Source organism: Symphalangus syndactylus, chromosome 16, assembly GCF_028878055.3.
Source record: "Symphalangus syndactylus isolate Jambi chromosome 16, NHGRI_mSymSyn1-v2.1_pri, whole genome shotgun sequence".
Classification (NCBI taxonomy): domain Eukaryota; kingdom Metazoa; phylum Chordata; class Mammalia; order Primates; family Hylobatidae; genus Symphalangus; species Symphalangus syndactylus.
The window spans coordinates 93,414,964-93,432,932 of record NC_072438.2 but is presented as its reverse complement, the minus strand read 5'-3'; the positions used below and the strand labels follow the sequence as shown (position 1 = coordinate 93,432,932).

General features: G+C 41.2%; 1 protein-coding gene across 1 annotated transcript in view; it reads right to left on the bottom strand.

Annotated features, from left to right (window-relative positions):
• The window catches only part of SEMA5A (semaphorin 5A), a 505,802-nt gene that overhangs the window by 177,769 nt on the left and 310,064 nt on the right, over positions 1-17,969 (bottom strand). Inside the window, exons 7-8 of the mRNA XM_055246035.2 lie at positions 10,630-10,728; positions 8,436-8,649 (exon numbers count right to left, since the gene is read on the bottom strand). Of these exons, the coding sequence (XP_055102010.1) occupies positions 8,436-8,649; positions 10,630-10,728 (313 nt within the window). The remainder of the gene's footprint in view (positions 1-8,435; positions 8,650-10,629; positions 10,729-17,969) is intronic.

Below are 17,969 nucleotides of genomic sequence, written 5' to 3'. Positions count from 1 at the left end.
ATTGTGTTTATTTGGATCTTCTCTCTTTTCTTCTTTATTAGTCTAGCTAGTGGCCTATCTTTATCAATTTTTTTCAGAAAACCAACTCCAGGATTCACTAATCCTTTGAATGAGTTTTCATGTCTTGATTTCCTTCAGTTCAGCTCTGATTTTGATTGATTATTGTCCAGATGAGCACTGTGGGGCTCAGAGAGATTTGTCCTTTAAACACAGGCCATATATGATGCATACCTGAGCTAGGACTTTGGGGTTGATTAGGTCCTGTTTCTTCTAGCTTTGGGGTTGATTTGTTCCTATTTCTCTAATTCTTTCCATTGTGATGTTAACCTATTATTTTGAGATCTTCCTAACTTTCTGAGTGAACATTCAGTGCTATGAATTGCCCTCTTAACACTCCCTTAGCTGTGTCCCAGAAATTCTGGTATGTTCTATCTTTGTTCTCATTAGTTTCAATGCACTTCTCGATTACTGCCTTAATTTCATTGTTTACACAAAAGTCACCCAGGAGCATGTTGTTTGATTTACATGTAGTTACGTGGTTTTTTGAGTGATTTTCTTAGTCTTGACTTCTATTTCTATTGCACTGTGTCATGTAAGTGTGCTTGGTATGATTTTGGTTCTTTTGCAGCTTCTGAGGATTGTTTTATGTCTAATTATGTGGTCAATTTTAAAGTATGTACCATGTGACAATAAGAAGAATGTATGTCCTGTAGTTTTTTGGTGGAGAGTTCTGTAAATGTATATCAGATTCATTTGGTTCAATGCTGAATTCAGGTCCTGAATATCTTTGTTAATTTGGTGCCTTGATGATCTGTCTATATTGCCAGTAGAGTGTTAAAGTCTCACATTATTATTGTGTGTGAGTCCAAGACTAATTGAAGGTCTCTAAAAACTTATGAATCTGGGTGCTCCTGTGTTGGGTGCATATATATTTAGGACAGTTAGGTCTTCTTGTTGAACTGAATCCTTTACCATTATGTAATGCCCTTCTTTGTCTTTTTGATCTTTGTTGGTTTGAAGTCAGCTTTGTCTGAAATTGACATTGCAAACCCTGCTTTTTTCTCTTTTCCATTTGCTTGGTAGATTTTTTCCATCCCTTTATTTTGAGCCTATGGGTGTCATTTCATGTGAGACAGGTCTCTTGAAGATAGCATACTATTGAGTCTTGCCTCTTTATCCACCTTGCCACTCTGTGCCTTTTAACGGGAGGATTTAGCCTGTTTACATTCAAGATTCGTATTGATATGCATGGATTTGATCCTGTCATCATGTTGTTAGCTGGTTATTATGTTGGCCTGCTTGTGTGGTTGCTTTATGGTGACACTGGTCTGTGTGTTTAAGGGTGGTTTTGTAGTAGCTGGTAGCAGTCTTTCCTTTCTATATTTAGTGCTCCTTTCAAGATCTCTTGTAAGGCAGGTTTGGTGGTTAACAAACTCACTTAACATTTGCTTATCTGAAGAGAATCTTATTTCTCCTTCACTTAGGAAGCTTATTTTAACTGGATATGGAATTCTTGGTTGAAGACTTTTTTTTTAATTTAAGAATGCTGAATATAGGCCCCCAATCTCTTCTGGCTTGCAGGGTTTCAGCTGAGAGGTCCACTGTTAGCCTGATGGTGTTCCCTTTGTAGGTGACCTGCCTTTTCTCTCTAGCTGCCTTTAACATTCTTTCTTTCATTTCGACCACGGAAAATCTGATGACTGCATGTCTTGGGGGTGATCTTCTTGTGTAGAATCTTGCAGGCATTCTCTGTACTTCCTAAATTTGACTGTTGGCCAGTCTAGCAAAGTTGGGGAAGTATTCATGGATGATATTTGAAATATGTTTTCCAATTTGTTTGCTCTCTTCCCTGCCCTTTCAGGGATGCCAAGGATTCATAGATTTGGCTCCTTTACATAATCCCATGATTCTCAGAGGTTTTGTTCATTCCTTTTATTCTTTTTTCTTTGACTGTCTTATTTCAGAGAACCAGTCTTCAAGCTCTGAGATTCTTTCCTCAGCTTGGCTTATTCTGCTGTTAATACTTGTGATTGCATTGTAAAATTCTTATATTGTGTTATTCAGCTCTGTCATACCTGTGAAGTTCTTTTTTATACAGGCTATTCCTTCCTTCAGCTTCTGTATCACTTTATTGTAATTCTTATTTTCCTTGGATTGCATTTTGCTATCCTTGTAAATCTCTAACTTCATTCCTATCCATATTCTCACTTATAAATGAGAGGTAAATGAAGAGAACTTATGAACACAAAGAAGGAAACAACAGACACTGGGTTCTACTTGAGGGTGGAGGCAGGGAGGAGGGGGAAGAGAAGAAAATCTAACTATTGGGTACTGGACTTAATTTCTGGGTAATAAAATAATCTGTACAACAAATGCCCATGACACGAGTTTACCTTTGTAACAAACCTTCACATATGCCCCTGAAAATAAAAGTTAAAAATTAAATAAATATTTTTTATAAAAGAGAGAATAAATTTCTATTGTTTTGAGCTACCCTGTTTGTGGTACTTTGTTTTCGCAACCTAGGAAACAAGCACAGGCACTGTCCAAAATGTCACTGAAGGTATGGCTTGATGAAACAGAATTCATTGGTGGCTGTCTGCTGGCTGCCTGGACGTTTGGGCAGAACAGTGCCCAATATAAGAGCACACAGTAAAAGTTAGTGACTGATCTACTGGGTGTTTCATCAGTTTGCCCAAAAACTAGTGGAAACATGCAGAGGGACTACCTAAACGCATAAGCAAATTGTCCCATACACAATTTAATCACAGTTAATCTGAATGCAAAAATTTTGCTGACTAAGGTTAGCAGCTGCTATACCCTCCCAACTTCTCCTGCTGAGACAATTTTCTTTCCTCAACACAAAAAGGTTGCAAAAAACTGAAAAGCTTGCAAAACAAAGAAGTGAGTTTTGTTCATCATTATATGTAGGCAGCTGCTAGCTGAGTGGTGGCCTTCTAGAGGATCCAAGTCCTGCTAATGTTCTGGAAGTCGCAAGATTAGATGGTGATGGATGTAGCTTGGATGTGCCAGTAAAGATGAGGAAAGAGGATCTTGGAAGGTGTCAGTAATTCAAGAACTGCAGGCCCAAATAATCACTCATTTATTCAGTCAACAAACATGTATTAACTCCCTACTACATCTCAGACATTGTATCGGACTTTGGGGAGTTCACAGTAGCTCCCCTTATTTGTGGAGTACTGACTATGTGCCAGACACTAATACTTATCATCTTCGTTGTCCCACTTTATTTTCACAATGTCCAGGTCAGGTAGTCAGTGATCTGCAGTATGCAGGTGAGGAAGCCAAGAACCAGTATGACATATCTATGCTCCAAGGGCCAAGCCTCAGATCTGTCTAACTCCAAAGCCTCTACTGTCTATCTCAAAGCTTCACACCACATATTACTGGCTACTCTGTGGAGAGCAGGTCAGAGAGGGGATAGTGCAGCATTTCAGATGAGGAAGGCTTGAACAAGCACAGAAGTGGAGGAATGAAAAAAAAGACTCAGGTCTGGGAGCCACTCTAAAAGTGGTCTCTGCAGGACCTGGGGTTGAGTGGGTCTGGAAAGAGAGGGAAGGAGTCAGCTGAGATTTGCAGGTGTCTGGCTCAGACGAGAGATGAATCATGGAGCCTGCTCTGGGCTGAGTTTTGTCTCCCCAAATTTATGTTAAGGTCCCAGCCCCCAGTACTCCAGAATGTAGCTATACTCAAAAACAGGGTCTTTAAGTGGGTAATTAGGTTAAAATGAGGTCATTGGAGTGGGCTTTAATCCAATATGACTGCTGTCCTTATAAGAATAGGAAATTAGGAAGCAGGCATGGACAGAGGGAAGACCATGTTTAGAAGACATAGGGAGAAGATGACATCTACAAGCCAAGGAGAGAGGCCTCAGGAGACACCAATCCTGCTCACAGCTTCCTCTTGGACTTTCAGCCTCCAGAAGTTTGAGCAAATAAATGTCTGCTGTTTAAGCACCGAGGCTGTGATACTTTGTCATGGCATCCCTAGAAAACTAATACAGAGCCCATACCCAAGATTGAAAAACAAAGAAATGAACACGAATGGGGTAGGCTGAGCTGAAAGTACTGCAAGCAGCATCCAGCTGGAAGTGAACATCGCGTCTGTGGACTAGGTCGGAGCTGAGACCAGATCTGTGAATGGTCTTCAGTAGGTGGGCATGGTGTGAGACAGAGGAGTTAAAATTTTGGAATAGAAAAAAAAAAATGTGATACATATACACATGGACTACTACTCAGCTATAAAAAGGAACAAAATAATGTATTTTGCATCAACTTGGAAGGAGCTGGAGATCATTATTCCAAGTGGAGTAATTCAAGAATGGAAAACCAAATATCGCATATTCTCACTTGTAAGTGGGAGCTAAGCTATGAGGATGCAATGGCATAAGAATGATACAATGGTCTTTTGGGACTTGTGGGAAAGGTTGGCAGGGGAGTGGGGGATAAAAGAATACATACAGGGTACAGTGTACACTGTTTGCATGAAGGGTGCACTACAATCTCAGAAATTACCACTAAGTAACTTATCCATGTAACCAAAAACCACCTGTGCCCCAGAAATTATTGAAACAGAAAACTAAGAAAAAAAAAAAAAAAAAAAAACTTTGGAATAGATGGGAATCCAAGAAGAGCGTGTGGAATGAGAAGAGTGGGCAGAAGGAAGGGATTGAGGACAGAATTTCCAGGGATCAGCAAAGCTTAAAGACAAGCTGAAGGAAAAGAGTCAAGGACAGGGCAGGCACTCAAGCCACAGGGTGCACTATCTAAGTATGGTGCAGCATAAACTTTCTGTAAAAGAAACTTCGAGGCAACAATGTCATCCTTCCAATAAGATAGTTAAGGTAATGGCTGGAAATCAGTCCTCAAATAATGTAACTAGACACTGTGGGACTGGGGAGAACCACCGCAGTGCTGCATGGTGGGATGCAAAGGGCAGAGAAGATGAGAATTGCCTGAAGATGGGAGCTTAAGACTGCCGTCCTTCAACAAAGTCAGCCAATAATGGAGGGCAACTGATGGGGCAGGGACTTACCCTCTACTTCTCCTGTTTCTGCTGAGAGAAAATTGCCACTCCATGGCCACCAAAGCAGAAAGAACTACCCCTTCACCATCCCACTTGTTCCTCCTTCTGGAACAAGTCCAACTCTCAAATTTGATTTTGCTGACTTGATTGAAAGCTCAAGAGAAAAATCTGAGAGCATCGTTTAATGGGTCCTTAAAATCACCATGTGAAATTGGAGCATTCTTGGACATGGCAGAACTAAGGGTGTTTGTTTTTAGCTTGTTGAGGTTTCTTTGTTTTTGTCTTATTTAAGAGAAAAGACATCTGAACATTTTTCTGAAATCATGAGTCATCATTACAAAGGAAGAAATTTGAGGTTATGATGAAAAGAAAGATAATGGATAAGGCAGAAATATTGTCCAAAAAATGAAAATTACTCCAGAACACAGCAGAAAGAATCAGCTACAGACCCTGAGTGACAAGAAGAGGTAAGTTTGAGGGCTTACTGCGAAAAACCCTTTAGAACCTAACATTTCTCTGCAAAGTAAGAGGAAGATAAACCCATTGAGAATCCCTGGGAGAGGCTGGGAGAGGACTAGAGTGGGGGTAGTTGCAAGGCGAGAGGACAGGAACTGGGGTGCTTAGACCATTATGGAGCTGCCCTGAGGGCCTCACTGAAGACAGAGGGTCCAACTTTTCTGCTGCCCTTTCCACCACAGGACGATACTCTCTAGCACCCCGGTGTTAAAGAGACACAGAAGCCAAGGGGTAGGACCCCCTGGGGCTGGATTTGGTGGGAGTCAGTGCAGGCGGGTAGGAGGGGAAGGAGAACTAAAGGAGGAAGACCTGAGACAAGGGCATCTGACAAAGAACAGATGGGATGCAAAGCCTGTGTCCCAATTAGGCCAGGGAGGATAAACGTCCCTGTGTTCGGCTCAGCAGGGGATGGAGGCAGAACCTAGTGTGGTTAGAGACCAGAATCCGTCCTGGATGGAGGGTCAATCAGAGAAGCAAATCAGGGCCAACTAGGAGTGGAAATAGTATCTCAGGGCTCAGCAGTAGCAGAAAGTGCCCTAACAAAACACAGGAGAGTTATGAAGACAACACTTCATATGCAATCACTCAGGGTCCTCAGGCAGGGCTCTTGGTTTTCTACCCTAGGAAAGAAGGTCTTCCCAATATAGGCCAGGGAAGGAGTATCGGGGAGGGCGGTGGGAATGCTGCTTTCCTGAGAAATGCAGGCTATTCATTGTCATGCAAATTGTGCTGCCCTTATGGCCTGAGTGGTAGAGCCACCGCATTTACCTCTGAATTACTTTCAGTGTCTGCAGTTACCAGATCTTAGGAATGAACAGCAGAATGTTTTAGGAATCGGAAACACTAATTTCTTTGTCAATCAAATAGCAATGTTATGCCTACCAAGACCGTGATAAACACTGTCTTAGCTCTTCCATTGCCTGGATGGCAACACATGACTCTCCAATGGAAAAGGAGAATTCACAGATGCTGACAACCAGGAGGCTGACCGATACTGACCACCTGATCAGCTGGTGGTCACTCAGTCACATGTAAGAAGGCAGCTAGTGTTTATAACTCATGCTATGACCTGAATTGTTTTTCCAGGATATTCTTAAAGTGTCACTTTGGGAGAAGATAGAGTGCTCCCAATTGCTTTTTACTTTGCTTCTGGCAAATTCTAATTACAAAGCCTTTATTGGGATAGGGATTCTTGATTTTTAAGCGGAAACTTCCTTTGCCAGTCAGAATCAACAAACAAATGGAAAGAACAACTTGAAGCTACACAGATGAAAGTTTTGGGGCCAAAAGGGGACCATCTATATAGAATCAATTGATTCAGTTGAAGCCAGTTCAACAGAAATGATGTTAATGGGAGAAATCTAGTTAGTGCTTCAGTTTGGGAAAACAATTTGTGTTTCCCTTTGAAAGCAATAGAGTCATTTAGTTTACTTGAGAAAGTTAATGATGAGGACATCCTTTTTTTTCTACAGGACAGTCTTTTAAAGGCAAACTCTGATGGTTAGGTTGACTGTATTATCTGGCAAAATATTTGCATTGAATATGTGTACACGTATCCATGGTTTTGCATATATGATGAGTCTAAAGCAGTGGTTCCCAACTACAGTTAATTCCCCCCTCCCAGGGAGTACTGAAAAATTGCTGAAAACATTTTTTGTTGTTACACCTGGGCAGAGGAGGATGCTACTAGCATATAATGACTATAGGTTGAAAATGCTGCTAGACATACTACCATGCCAAGGACAAGACCCCCTGTCCCACAACTAAGAACAATTTGGCCCAAAACATCACTAGTGCTGAGGCTGAGAAACTCTGGTCTACGTAATGAGCTGGTATGTGGCAAAAGTCTACTAACTCTCAAGATTTCACTTTTGCACAAACTATCAAATAAATGCTTGGGGCAATGGATTACACATGGTACGTATACATTGCCTTTGCAGGTGTATGTGTATGTGCATGTGTGTGTGACCACACTCACACATGAATGCACAGATATACAGAGGGCTGCATTTCAGCTGACACACATCAGGACTTTGTACACAGCAAACCTCAATTTGGATGGTTGTCACCATCTTCTGATTGCTTAGTAAGCAAGTGACCAAGTTCTGGCCCAGAACTGAAGGAAGCCTTCTAAGGGTTTCTGGTTTCTTCAAAAAGAAATATACAGATGAAAAGGGGACAGGGGTGTGGCTCTTCTTCGAGTGGATATTGCCACATGTGGATGTAATAACTGAATTTGCAGCAACAATTTTGCAACCACAAGCAGAGGTGGGCTGAGGGCCCGTCTGCCAGACTGTGGATGGCTGAGACTGCAGTGAATACTTGCCTCCTTATTAACTCCTGAGCCACTGAATGAATAAACCCTGAAGATGCCTACTACTAAGTATGTGAGTTGATACATTTTTTACATTTTTAATTGTCAAACTTTTTGGAGTTACCTATAGACAAACACATTCTTTTATACAGTTGCTGAAAATTACATGCCATGTTAGTAATCCATTTCTAGACACATAAAAAGGAAGTTAAGAAGTAATGCCCAGGGGTCTACACATATCTATGACAAGCTGTCAAATTTTCTAGACATTAAACAACAATATAGAAAAAAAAAACAGCTAGCTTCTGTAAGTGGGCATGTCAACATTAGCCATATTATCATGGTCTAGAGTGTTGAGAATATCACTTCTCTTCCAAATACTAAATAGCCATATGATGTCCTTTTTATCATTAGTCCTGAACAAGCTACACTTTGAATTCTTTAGATGAAGAATTCATTATTATTTAGAGTGTTATAGTTTGCTTTTCAGCACCAAATCACCAGGAATCAAAAACAAAAAACAAATGAGGTGGGAAAGAGGGAGTGACGGAAGGCTTACCATTGAGCCATTTGGAGTTGTACTGTGCCGTGCGGAGAGGAGGTAAAATGCCCAGGCTTCGGTAAATGGCAGGATCACGTCCTGGAAAATCCATGGCCGTAGCAGCATAGAGCTCCCCGCCAGCTGTGAGGAGCGCTGTGGAATTGTGCTGGGGACTGTAGGGGCAGCGGGCCATGCCACTGATCTGATCGTGGATCTCAGTCAGGTTGCTCAACTGTGGGGGGGGAATGAGAGGGAAAGCAGTTATCTCTGCACAAGCCCCTCTAGTGATGCTTATGGATCACATCCACCATCAACACAGTGATGCTTGTGCAACAGCCTCTCTGGGGCTCATGGGGAGAGATGACCAACTTTTATGCTTCAACTGATGGAAACAGCCTACTCTGCTCATGGTAAGAGAGTCCATCAATCAGTCCCTTTCTCATCACTTTAGAGTTACTGAACCTCATACCACTGAATACTCACAAAATAAGAAATAAGATCATTGTATATATGCCTTTGATTGATAATGCACAAGTATTGCATACTTTTCCACCTTAATTTAAAAACCAGTGTCAATATTTACAGAAATAGGATCACAATAAAAAATTATGTATAATTGCCTGGGAGCGGTGGCTCATGCCTATAATCCCGGCACTTCAGGAGGCCGAGGGGGGCAGATCACAAGGTCAGGAGATCGAGACAATCCTGACTAACATAGTGAAACCCCATCTTTACTAAAAAAAAAAAAGAAAATACAAAAAATTAGCCAGGTATGGTGGCATGCACCTGTAGTCCCAGCTACTTGGGAGGCTGAGGCAGCAGAATCGCTTGAACCCAGGAGGCGGATGTTGCAGTGAGCCAAGATCGCACCACTACACTCCAGCCTGGGAGACACAGCAAGACTCTCTCTCAAAAAAAAAAAAAAAAAAAAAAAAAAAATTATGTGTAATATAAGTGAACCAAAATATAATGAATAGCCCCAAAAAATGTGTTCACAGGTAAGGATGTGTGGATATTCAACACTATGTGGCCCACATTTCCAACATTTTCTTTCTTTTTTTTTCAGTTTTCAGAGAGAGATCTAAGTGTCTTCGAGTCATTTCGTACGAATCCAGCTTCCCAAATGCTGGATTCCCAGCCAATCATTGAATGAGAAAAGCTCTTGGGTACTGGTGCTTTGCCCAATTCGGTTCTTGGTTCTCGCCTGAGAGGTATTGGAGCAGAAGGGTCAGGGCCGGTAGGCACAGGCACGCTGCTTGCTCTGCTATGAGATGCGTACCTGGGTAATTTCCCTCAGCTCTTTATGTCTCAGGTTCTTCTTTCATAAAAGGGGGCCCCAAAGAGTAGCGATCCTGTGGGGAAGATGTTGAGGACTGAACCACGGCACTGGTGAAAGCGCCCAGGGCAGGGTGCGGCACCTAGAGAGCTCCCTGAGCTTCACACCCCTGAGCATCCATCTCCTCCCTTTATTTCCAATAACTGAATGCTAACCTGAAATCATGAACAGTAAAAGCAGATGGTCAATTAAGGTCTTGAGGAAAATTGTGCAACCAGGGAATGAACATATTTCTTCACGATATTCCCAGAGGAAGAGTGCATTTATACCCTGAATTAGGAAGATTCCACATGTGTTCTACTGACCCTGCCATGCTACTGCTATGGTGTGTGCAGCTGAAAATTACTCTGTCAATGATTGCCAGGTTAAAGACAAGAAAGAAAGAGGGTCAGTTATAACTGGACTTTGCCTAGGGTTCAATTTCTTAGTTTGCTTATTTTTTTTTTACATACTTCTTATCCAATTTGTAGGCTAATTTTTTCTTCCCTTGGATTGTGATTTTAGACCATTTTAATAATTTTAATAAATATAAATAACAGTAACAGTATCTCTACCATAAAGCAGAATAAGACAAAAAAGAATATGTTTAGGATTAAGGTTTAAAGTCACTGGTGAGAAAAATGCTGGTTGAAATAGTTTAGAAACATATTTAAGTTTAATTATACAAGTTGTAATTATTTTCAGTTATTTATCTAATTGATGGTCCTGATTAGAAATACATCAATAAATCAAATATTTATTCAATTTGACAAAAAGTGCTTTTGAATTAAACAACAACACCTTGGTGTATAGAAATTCATTTAAAACTAATATTTTAATACAATGTTTTGCCTCTTCTGATACTAAATTCTTTTGAGGCACAAAAGGAAGCCATACCGAGCGGTTGGTGCAGACAGGTGTGAATGCATTGGTCCCACAGGTGAATAACCGGTCACCACCCACCAGAAGCACCCGGATGTAGTTCTGACATTCCTCCTGAGGGAAAATAAAGAAACAAATTAAAATATATATATATATGTATGTATAATGAAAAACATGCTAACAAAGTCTGAGCACAAGAAGAATGGTGAGAATGAATACATTTTATCTAATAAATATGTAAGCCATTAAAAAATTTTAACCATTAAAAAAACAAACCTTTCAGATATTGACCAAAAAATAACAACAGAGCTATTAAACAATTTGATTTTTATCAAATAAACTTACTTGCTGTATCTGTACCTTGTTTGATGAAGAATATGAAGATAAATATATGTTCAATTAAATTCTCAAAGCATGCATCTAATTTTGACAGAAATGATTTCATTCTGAATTGTATCTGATAGTGGCACAAATGCTAAACGGCCTTGGACAGGTATTAGGAAACTAAATAAAAGGAACCTATTAGATGCCGCTTGTGAAACAGTGCCTTGGAAAACTTCCTCGGGACTTTGAGAAAATGCTGCAAGTGCTTCTTGATCAGAAGGTCACGTGAGAAACTCTGTACACAAACTGGAACAAATTTTACTTTATGGGATCAAACTGCATATTTTAAATACATAGCAAGTATCTATACGCATTTTTAATTCATTGATTGGAAAGCGAAAATATGCTTAATGAGGAAAAGATATTTGAAACATTTGGGACAAAACCCTAGGCTGAGGGATACTCCAAGAATGGAGAACTTTTTGTGGTTGCAAAGTGTTCTTAGAAAACCCTGGGTATGGTCACAGCAGTGATGAACATGTGAGCTGGAGAGCTCCTCGTTTTTTCAGCAAGCTTTCACTGAGTAGCTCCTCTTTGGTAGCCACTGGGTTAGAAGTCTCAATCAAGGCCCCTGGCAGAAAAATACAGGTTCATGACAATTACCACAGAGCTGTCCATGCGCTGTAACAAGGACACACAGAGGAATAGCATATTACGTAGCTCCAAAGGAATAGGGAAGGGAAGAGGTGTAGAGAGGCTTCCTGAAGGAGTTGACAACTAAGTGTTAAAGTGTAAGATTTAGTGAGGCTTCCTGGAGGGGGTGCTTGTAGGACACCTGTCGGACTTTACTGAGCAAAGGAGGGAAAAGACACTCCACGCAAGAGGAGCAGACTGTGTCAAGGTGTCGTGGCTAGAGAAAGCATGGCGCTCTCATTGTGTACAGAGAGCTCACATAGAAGCCGAGGAGCCTGAAACAGGCCAAGTGTGCCCAGGTAGTGAGTTCACATGTGACTCCGAATGTGAAAGGAACCATTAAATGTTTTGACTGCATGAAGTATTGATGAGCTCTCATGTTTTATCACTGAAGAACCACTCAGAAACCAATGTGCAGATAAGTCGAAGATAGAAGCCTGGAGTCAGGAAGCCAAGGAGGAAGTCACTTCCATAACTCAGGCTCTTGTCATTTCGTGCCTAGACCAAGGTGGTAGGTGTGAAAGGACAAAGCCAGCATAGTGAGTCAATTGCATGCCATGGTGAATGAATGACGCAAGAGGCATGAAAGATGCTGCATGATAACGTGATGATTTGAATCACATCATGCTGGAAATCAGGGGAATCTGGATGTAATGGTATAGCCCATCTTCTCTTCAACCAAATGGACCCCCACTCTCGATGAAAGTGTTAATTTCCCATAACCCAGTCTACTGCACAGCGGCGAGACAGCGGGAACGCATAGTGCTAATTTCTGTATTTTGTTTACTAGAGACGGTTCTGTCATGCTGCCCAGGCTGGTCTGGAACTCCTGGGCTCAAACGATCCTCCCGTCTTGGCCTCTCAAAGTGCTAGGATTACAGTGTGAGCACCGCTCCTGGCTCACATTAGCTTTCTAAATGTAAAGTGAAATACCAAGGGTGGATTATCCTCCTAACATTATTCCTAACAGTAATAGTAACCACTTATCATTGGAAGCTGAACTGAGGAAGACGGAAAACAACCACAAAGATCTAAGTAGACTTCAGAAGAATTACCAAATGCTTGTAAACAGTAGACAGTGAATCTGGTAACTGAGAAAGGTAGACTAGAGGTGGGAGGCTTGTCTTGTTTTGTTCTCTTTTGTTTTTATTCCTGGGGAAAGGTCAGGAGAGTTCTAAAGGGAAAGAACAAAACAAAAGACTTCAAAGAACCACACAGTTCCTCCTTCCCAGGCTGAAGAGAACACAGGAGGGCCAGGGAAGAAACCAGTGGGGTACGGGAGGCTGTAAAGGCAGGCAGAGTGAGGATGAAAGAAGGAAGCCGATGCCTGTCAGAGGGGACCCACAAAGACATCTTCCAGAACACAAGGCAGAGCAAGCTGATGGACTTAATGGATGACACAGACAAGTTAATGACACCATCATAAGGACTGGGATGGAAAATTACAAACAGTATAGAAGGGAGGGGTTTTGTTTGTTTTTTTGCTGCTGCTTTTAGAACTCTTTGAAAAGCAACGCAAGATGTAAAAAAAACTTTTTCCTTTAAAAAAAAACAAAAAAGCAAGAGCTTGCCCCAAGGTAAACCACAAACAACATGGGCAAGGGTAATTCGTTCCAGGAGAATCATCTGGATTGAAAAGATGTGATTTCACAGCAGAGTTCTGCAGCCCTGGTGAAGAGAAAGCAAGGGCCTCCAGTCAATTACGGAAAGGAGAATAACCAAGATATCAAATATGGTGTTTACCTTAATTTCCCAAAGGAAGAACAAAGTGAAAATAAGACTGTAGGTTGTTTTCTTTTGTTTTTGTTTTTGATTTTTGAGACAAGAGCTCGCTCTGTTGCCCAGGCTGGAGTGCAGTGGCACAATCACAGTTCACTGCAGCCTCAACCGCCTGGGCTCAAGTGATCCCTCACCTCAGTCTCCCAAGGAGCTCGGATTACACGTGTATGCCACCACCCCTGGCTTTTTTTTTTTTTTTTTATAGAGGAAAGGACTCATTATGTTCCCTAGGCTGGTCTCAAATTCCTGGGTTGAAGGGATCCTCCTGCCTTGTCCTCCCAAAGTGCTGGGATTGCAGGCATGAGCCACAGTGCCCGGCAACTGTAGGTTGTTAACATTCCTGAAGACCACTCGCAAGGTTGATGAAGAACCAGAATGTTGGTCGGGATGTGTGATAACCATGGTAACCATGGTGCAGAAGTGTGCCAGGGAGGGGCAGGGCAAACCCAACTGGTAGTGTAAGAAAATCAGAGAAAAAGTAAATGAGGAAAGGGACAGAATTATTTCAATTAGGGTGGAGAATGAAAGAGCATGTTCTGATCATCAAGACCACGTGAGAATCTATGAAGACACTGGCTCTACTATTGGTGATGAACCACATCCTCATGTGTCACTGGTGTGCTTTGCAGAACTGAGTGAGAGGAAAAAAAGGACGAAGATGTCAGGGATCCAGATGATCAGGCAAGGAGGTCTGTGCAGAATCTTTATACAATGATGGAGGGTGGCCCCAGCCCTACGAAACCCAGAGAAGCCTGTGGCAATTAGGAGCTAATGAAGGAAGGTAATAGTGTAGTTGACCCCAGCCTTAACTAGAGGTCTGAGTTATCACCAATAACGGTAGGTGTGCTCATTCACTAAGTCCTACAGGAGCAACGAGTGGGGGTGGGTGGTATTTGAGTTTCTTCTTAACTGTCAAGAGCAGAACTCAGTCACCAAACTGGCTAAAGGCATCTCACATACTTCCCGTTCTTACTCCCTTAAATGCATCCTCATGTTTAATTCACAGACTGTGAATTCCAGATGTGAATTCCAAACAAATTCATTTAAAATAATAAATGTTTTGAAAAGAGAGATTGGGACAAGTTCAACTGAAACAGAATGTGAAAACACAGGAAAAAAAAAGAGAGTAGAAGTATTTAGCTTTTGAGCAGAAGATAAATTTGGGAATTGGACAGTCAATACTGTTAGTAAAAGGAAATGAGTGGCAGGGCACGGTGGCTCCATGCCTGTAATCCCAGCACTTTGGGAGGCCAAGGTGGGCAGATCACCTGAGGTCAGGAGTTCGAGACCAGACTGGCCAACATGAAACCCCATCCCTACTAAAAATACAAAAATTAGCCAGGCGTGGTAATGCATGCCTGTAATCCCAGCTACTACTCGAGAGACTGAAGAGGGAGAATTGCTTGAACTCAGGAGGTGGAGCTTGCAGTGAGCCAAGATCGCACCACTGCACTCCCAGCCTGAGTGACAGAGCGAGACTCTGTCTCAAAAAAAAAAAAAAAAAAAAAGGAAATGGTTAACAGTTCCAGGCTGTGTAATAATTAGTCTCCTCTTGATGGTGTTTTGAAAACTCAAATTCTCTTGTAGATCTACTGGCAATGCACTTTGCCAATCTCTGTTACAAATGTGGCCTTTCCATGGGTTACCTGAACTTGCTTAAAGTACTGCTTGGAGTCACCTATTTTAAAGTAGAGTCATAATGTAGAAGTCCCTTTAGGCGATTCTTTTAAAGGTTTCTCTTATAAATCAGCATACTTAAATGTCTATTATTTTCCTTTTCTCATCTAAGAATTTTTTCTTCTAGCCCATTTCTGTACCTTGAAAATGGGTGAAGAGGATTTAATGAATTCTGATTTTCCAAGAAGTCACAGTGCACATCTCCAAGGCCTCTAGCAGCTTGCTGCCATGTGGCTTCTAAGGTTGATAATGAGAGTCATCTATCTACATTTTGATCACAGCACTTGAACATTAAAACGACCCATGTGGGCCTGTGATCCACAGACATATCAACCTGTCCTTGACTTCAAGGCAATTGATAGCCGAGGAGCATGGTTGCTGACTCATAGAAAGGGCTTTTAAATGGAGACTGGCCAATACCCACTTGGTCTCAAGGACACAAGGCCCCAGCCCAGCAGAGAAAACATGTTTTAGGGCTGTTTTCTTAATAAATTAATTGGTTTTGTCATATAGCATTTCATGATTTTTTTTTAACAGGTATGTTCTGTGGATCTCTCAGGTGTCTCTGCAGCAACACCCAGCCTGTCGCCCAACCCACTAATTTTAGGGAGGAATGATAAGGGTTAGAAGGCTGACAGCCTTTATGTTAATCATAGTGTTCCCAGTGAAAGCAATATGTCCTCTTCATAATGTGTTATCTTTGTCAGCATCAAAGTGCTGAAGAAGAGCAATTTATAGGAATTGCATGAGCCTTTCAAAGTTGAACCCACATCAACCTAAGTCATGATTACCTGGTGACTCTTGCAAAACCATACCTAACCCAATCAGATGTATGTGTGTATGTGTGTGTGTATAAAGGGTGTATCTACATAATTGTATACATGTATTACTTGTGAATATATGCACATGCATATCACAGATGCAATATGTAGAGATAAACACACATATATACACATATTACATGCTATGTAATGTACAGTGTATTGATATATAAAATATACTATACTGTATATATGTACATACTCTATTTTCAACTGAGCTGACTTCATGGGAAACCTTTTTGGGTACCTCAATTAAAAAAATAAAATTAGGTGTGCATAATCTAATTTTAACCTAATGTTAGTATTTAACCTAAAGTATCTTCAATTTTTAAAGCAATTACATAAAATAAAAGCAGGGCTACGATGTGTCCCATGTATTGATTAACTCACAGCTTTCAAAATATTGGCACTTAGGTACAAAATGTCAAGATCCAGCCCTACACCAGCAGGCACTTACGTAGTATGGTGTCATGAGTTTCTTCTCCTGTTCACTAGGAGTTTACCTCTTTACCAGCATAATTTGACAACTTGGTAAATAGGACCACAGGATATGACAGGGAGAACAATATATGTAGCTCTGGATTCTAATCAAAACTCTCCCACTAACTAGCAAAATAATTCTAGGAACTTGGTGTCAAAAATCCTGAAATGAGATCATGAACAAAAACTTTTGAAAATCACAAAGTGTAATAGAAGCATACAGCAGCTCTTTCATTCTCATAATAATCAGCTGTGTTTCCTTTGTAAAGTTCCTAAATGTCAGAGTGGGAGGAACATCAGTTCAGACATTATAGCCCAACACACACAAGGAACTCTTGTTAGGTCGTGAGAGAATTGACTATTTGTATTTAAAATAATATTTGTGTAAAAGATACTTAAGTAGTTATAGAATTCAGTTTCTATAATGCTATGTCCAGAAGAACTAAATACAACAGGTTTTATTATAAGTTTTTGAATCCATAAAAACAGATTCCCCACCCCCACTTTTTTTTTTTCCCATGGAATATTTAAGCCATTGCAGGCAAAGGCACTCCCTCTTTCCCAAGTGAGCCAAACATTTTCTAAATAAAATAGAACTCAAACTTTACAAGGGCTTGGCAGCTTCAGTACCTACCTTCTTTTCAAACCTGGCCCAAATGAAAAATCTGGATAACTTCTCTTGACCCTAATTCCCTAAATTGTACTTTTAATGGATTACATGTGAAATCATGTCTGTGTCTGGACACAGACATCCCAGGGAAACAAGGAGAAATCTGTCATCTCTACTCTCCTCCGCTCTGCAGCAAGCTGAGGAATGCTCCCATTAGAGCAGCGAGTGGGCACAGGCAGTGTCCTCCCTGCAGATCCAGCCACCTCCTTCCACGCATGCATTCCAGCCCGGCTCTGCAGCTAAATGCACTATGTGCAGAAGCACAGACCACTTTTCTCAGAGTAGGAAAAAAAAAAAAACTTCAGTTTAAATTGCTGGCATTTTTCTCATTTTTGAGATGTCACATTTTGCATTATTCTTTTTATTTCAGGGAGAAGGGAAACTTTGTAATTATGTTCTCATAAGAACTTCAGCACAAGCAAAACTACAAAACAGCTGAATTAGCCTTCTAAGCTCGTGACCACTAAGAAAAGTCTTAATTCCATTCACCCAAAGAGACGTTACCTATCAGTCAAATTGACTGTGAGAATGTTCTCTGAATTGGCTCCTAGGAACTGTCAAAATGGGGAAATGTGGGTTGTCTGAATTCTGAGTTCAGAGGGCAGTCCTTTGGAGGCTGCATTTGGTCCAGTTGCCCCTGTTCATAGGGGCTGCCTTGTTTCTTTCCCTTCTCTGTCCCAGGAGCTGGGCTTGGTCAGCTAGCTTGGTCACATCATGGTCATTGTTCAGTTGCTATGTTAAGAAAGCAAGAGAGATGCCAAATAAGAAAAAGGAACTTATAAAGGTGGATGAAGAGCACTCTCCTCTCACCACCCATGAACCAGCCCAGTGCTGGACCGACATGTTTGTAAAGCTACTGCATCATTTTTGTACACAGGAACTTCCAGTGCACACAGTTCTGCTACATAAAC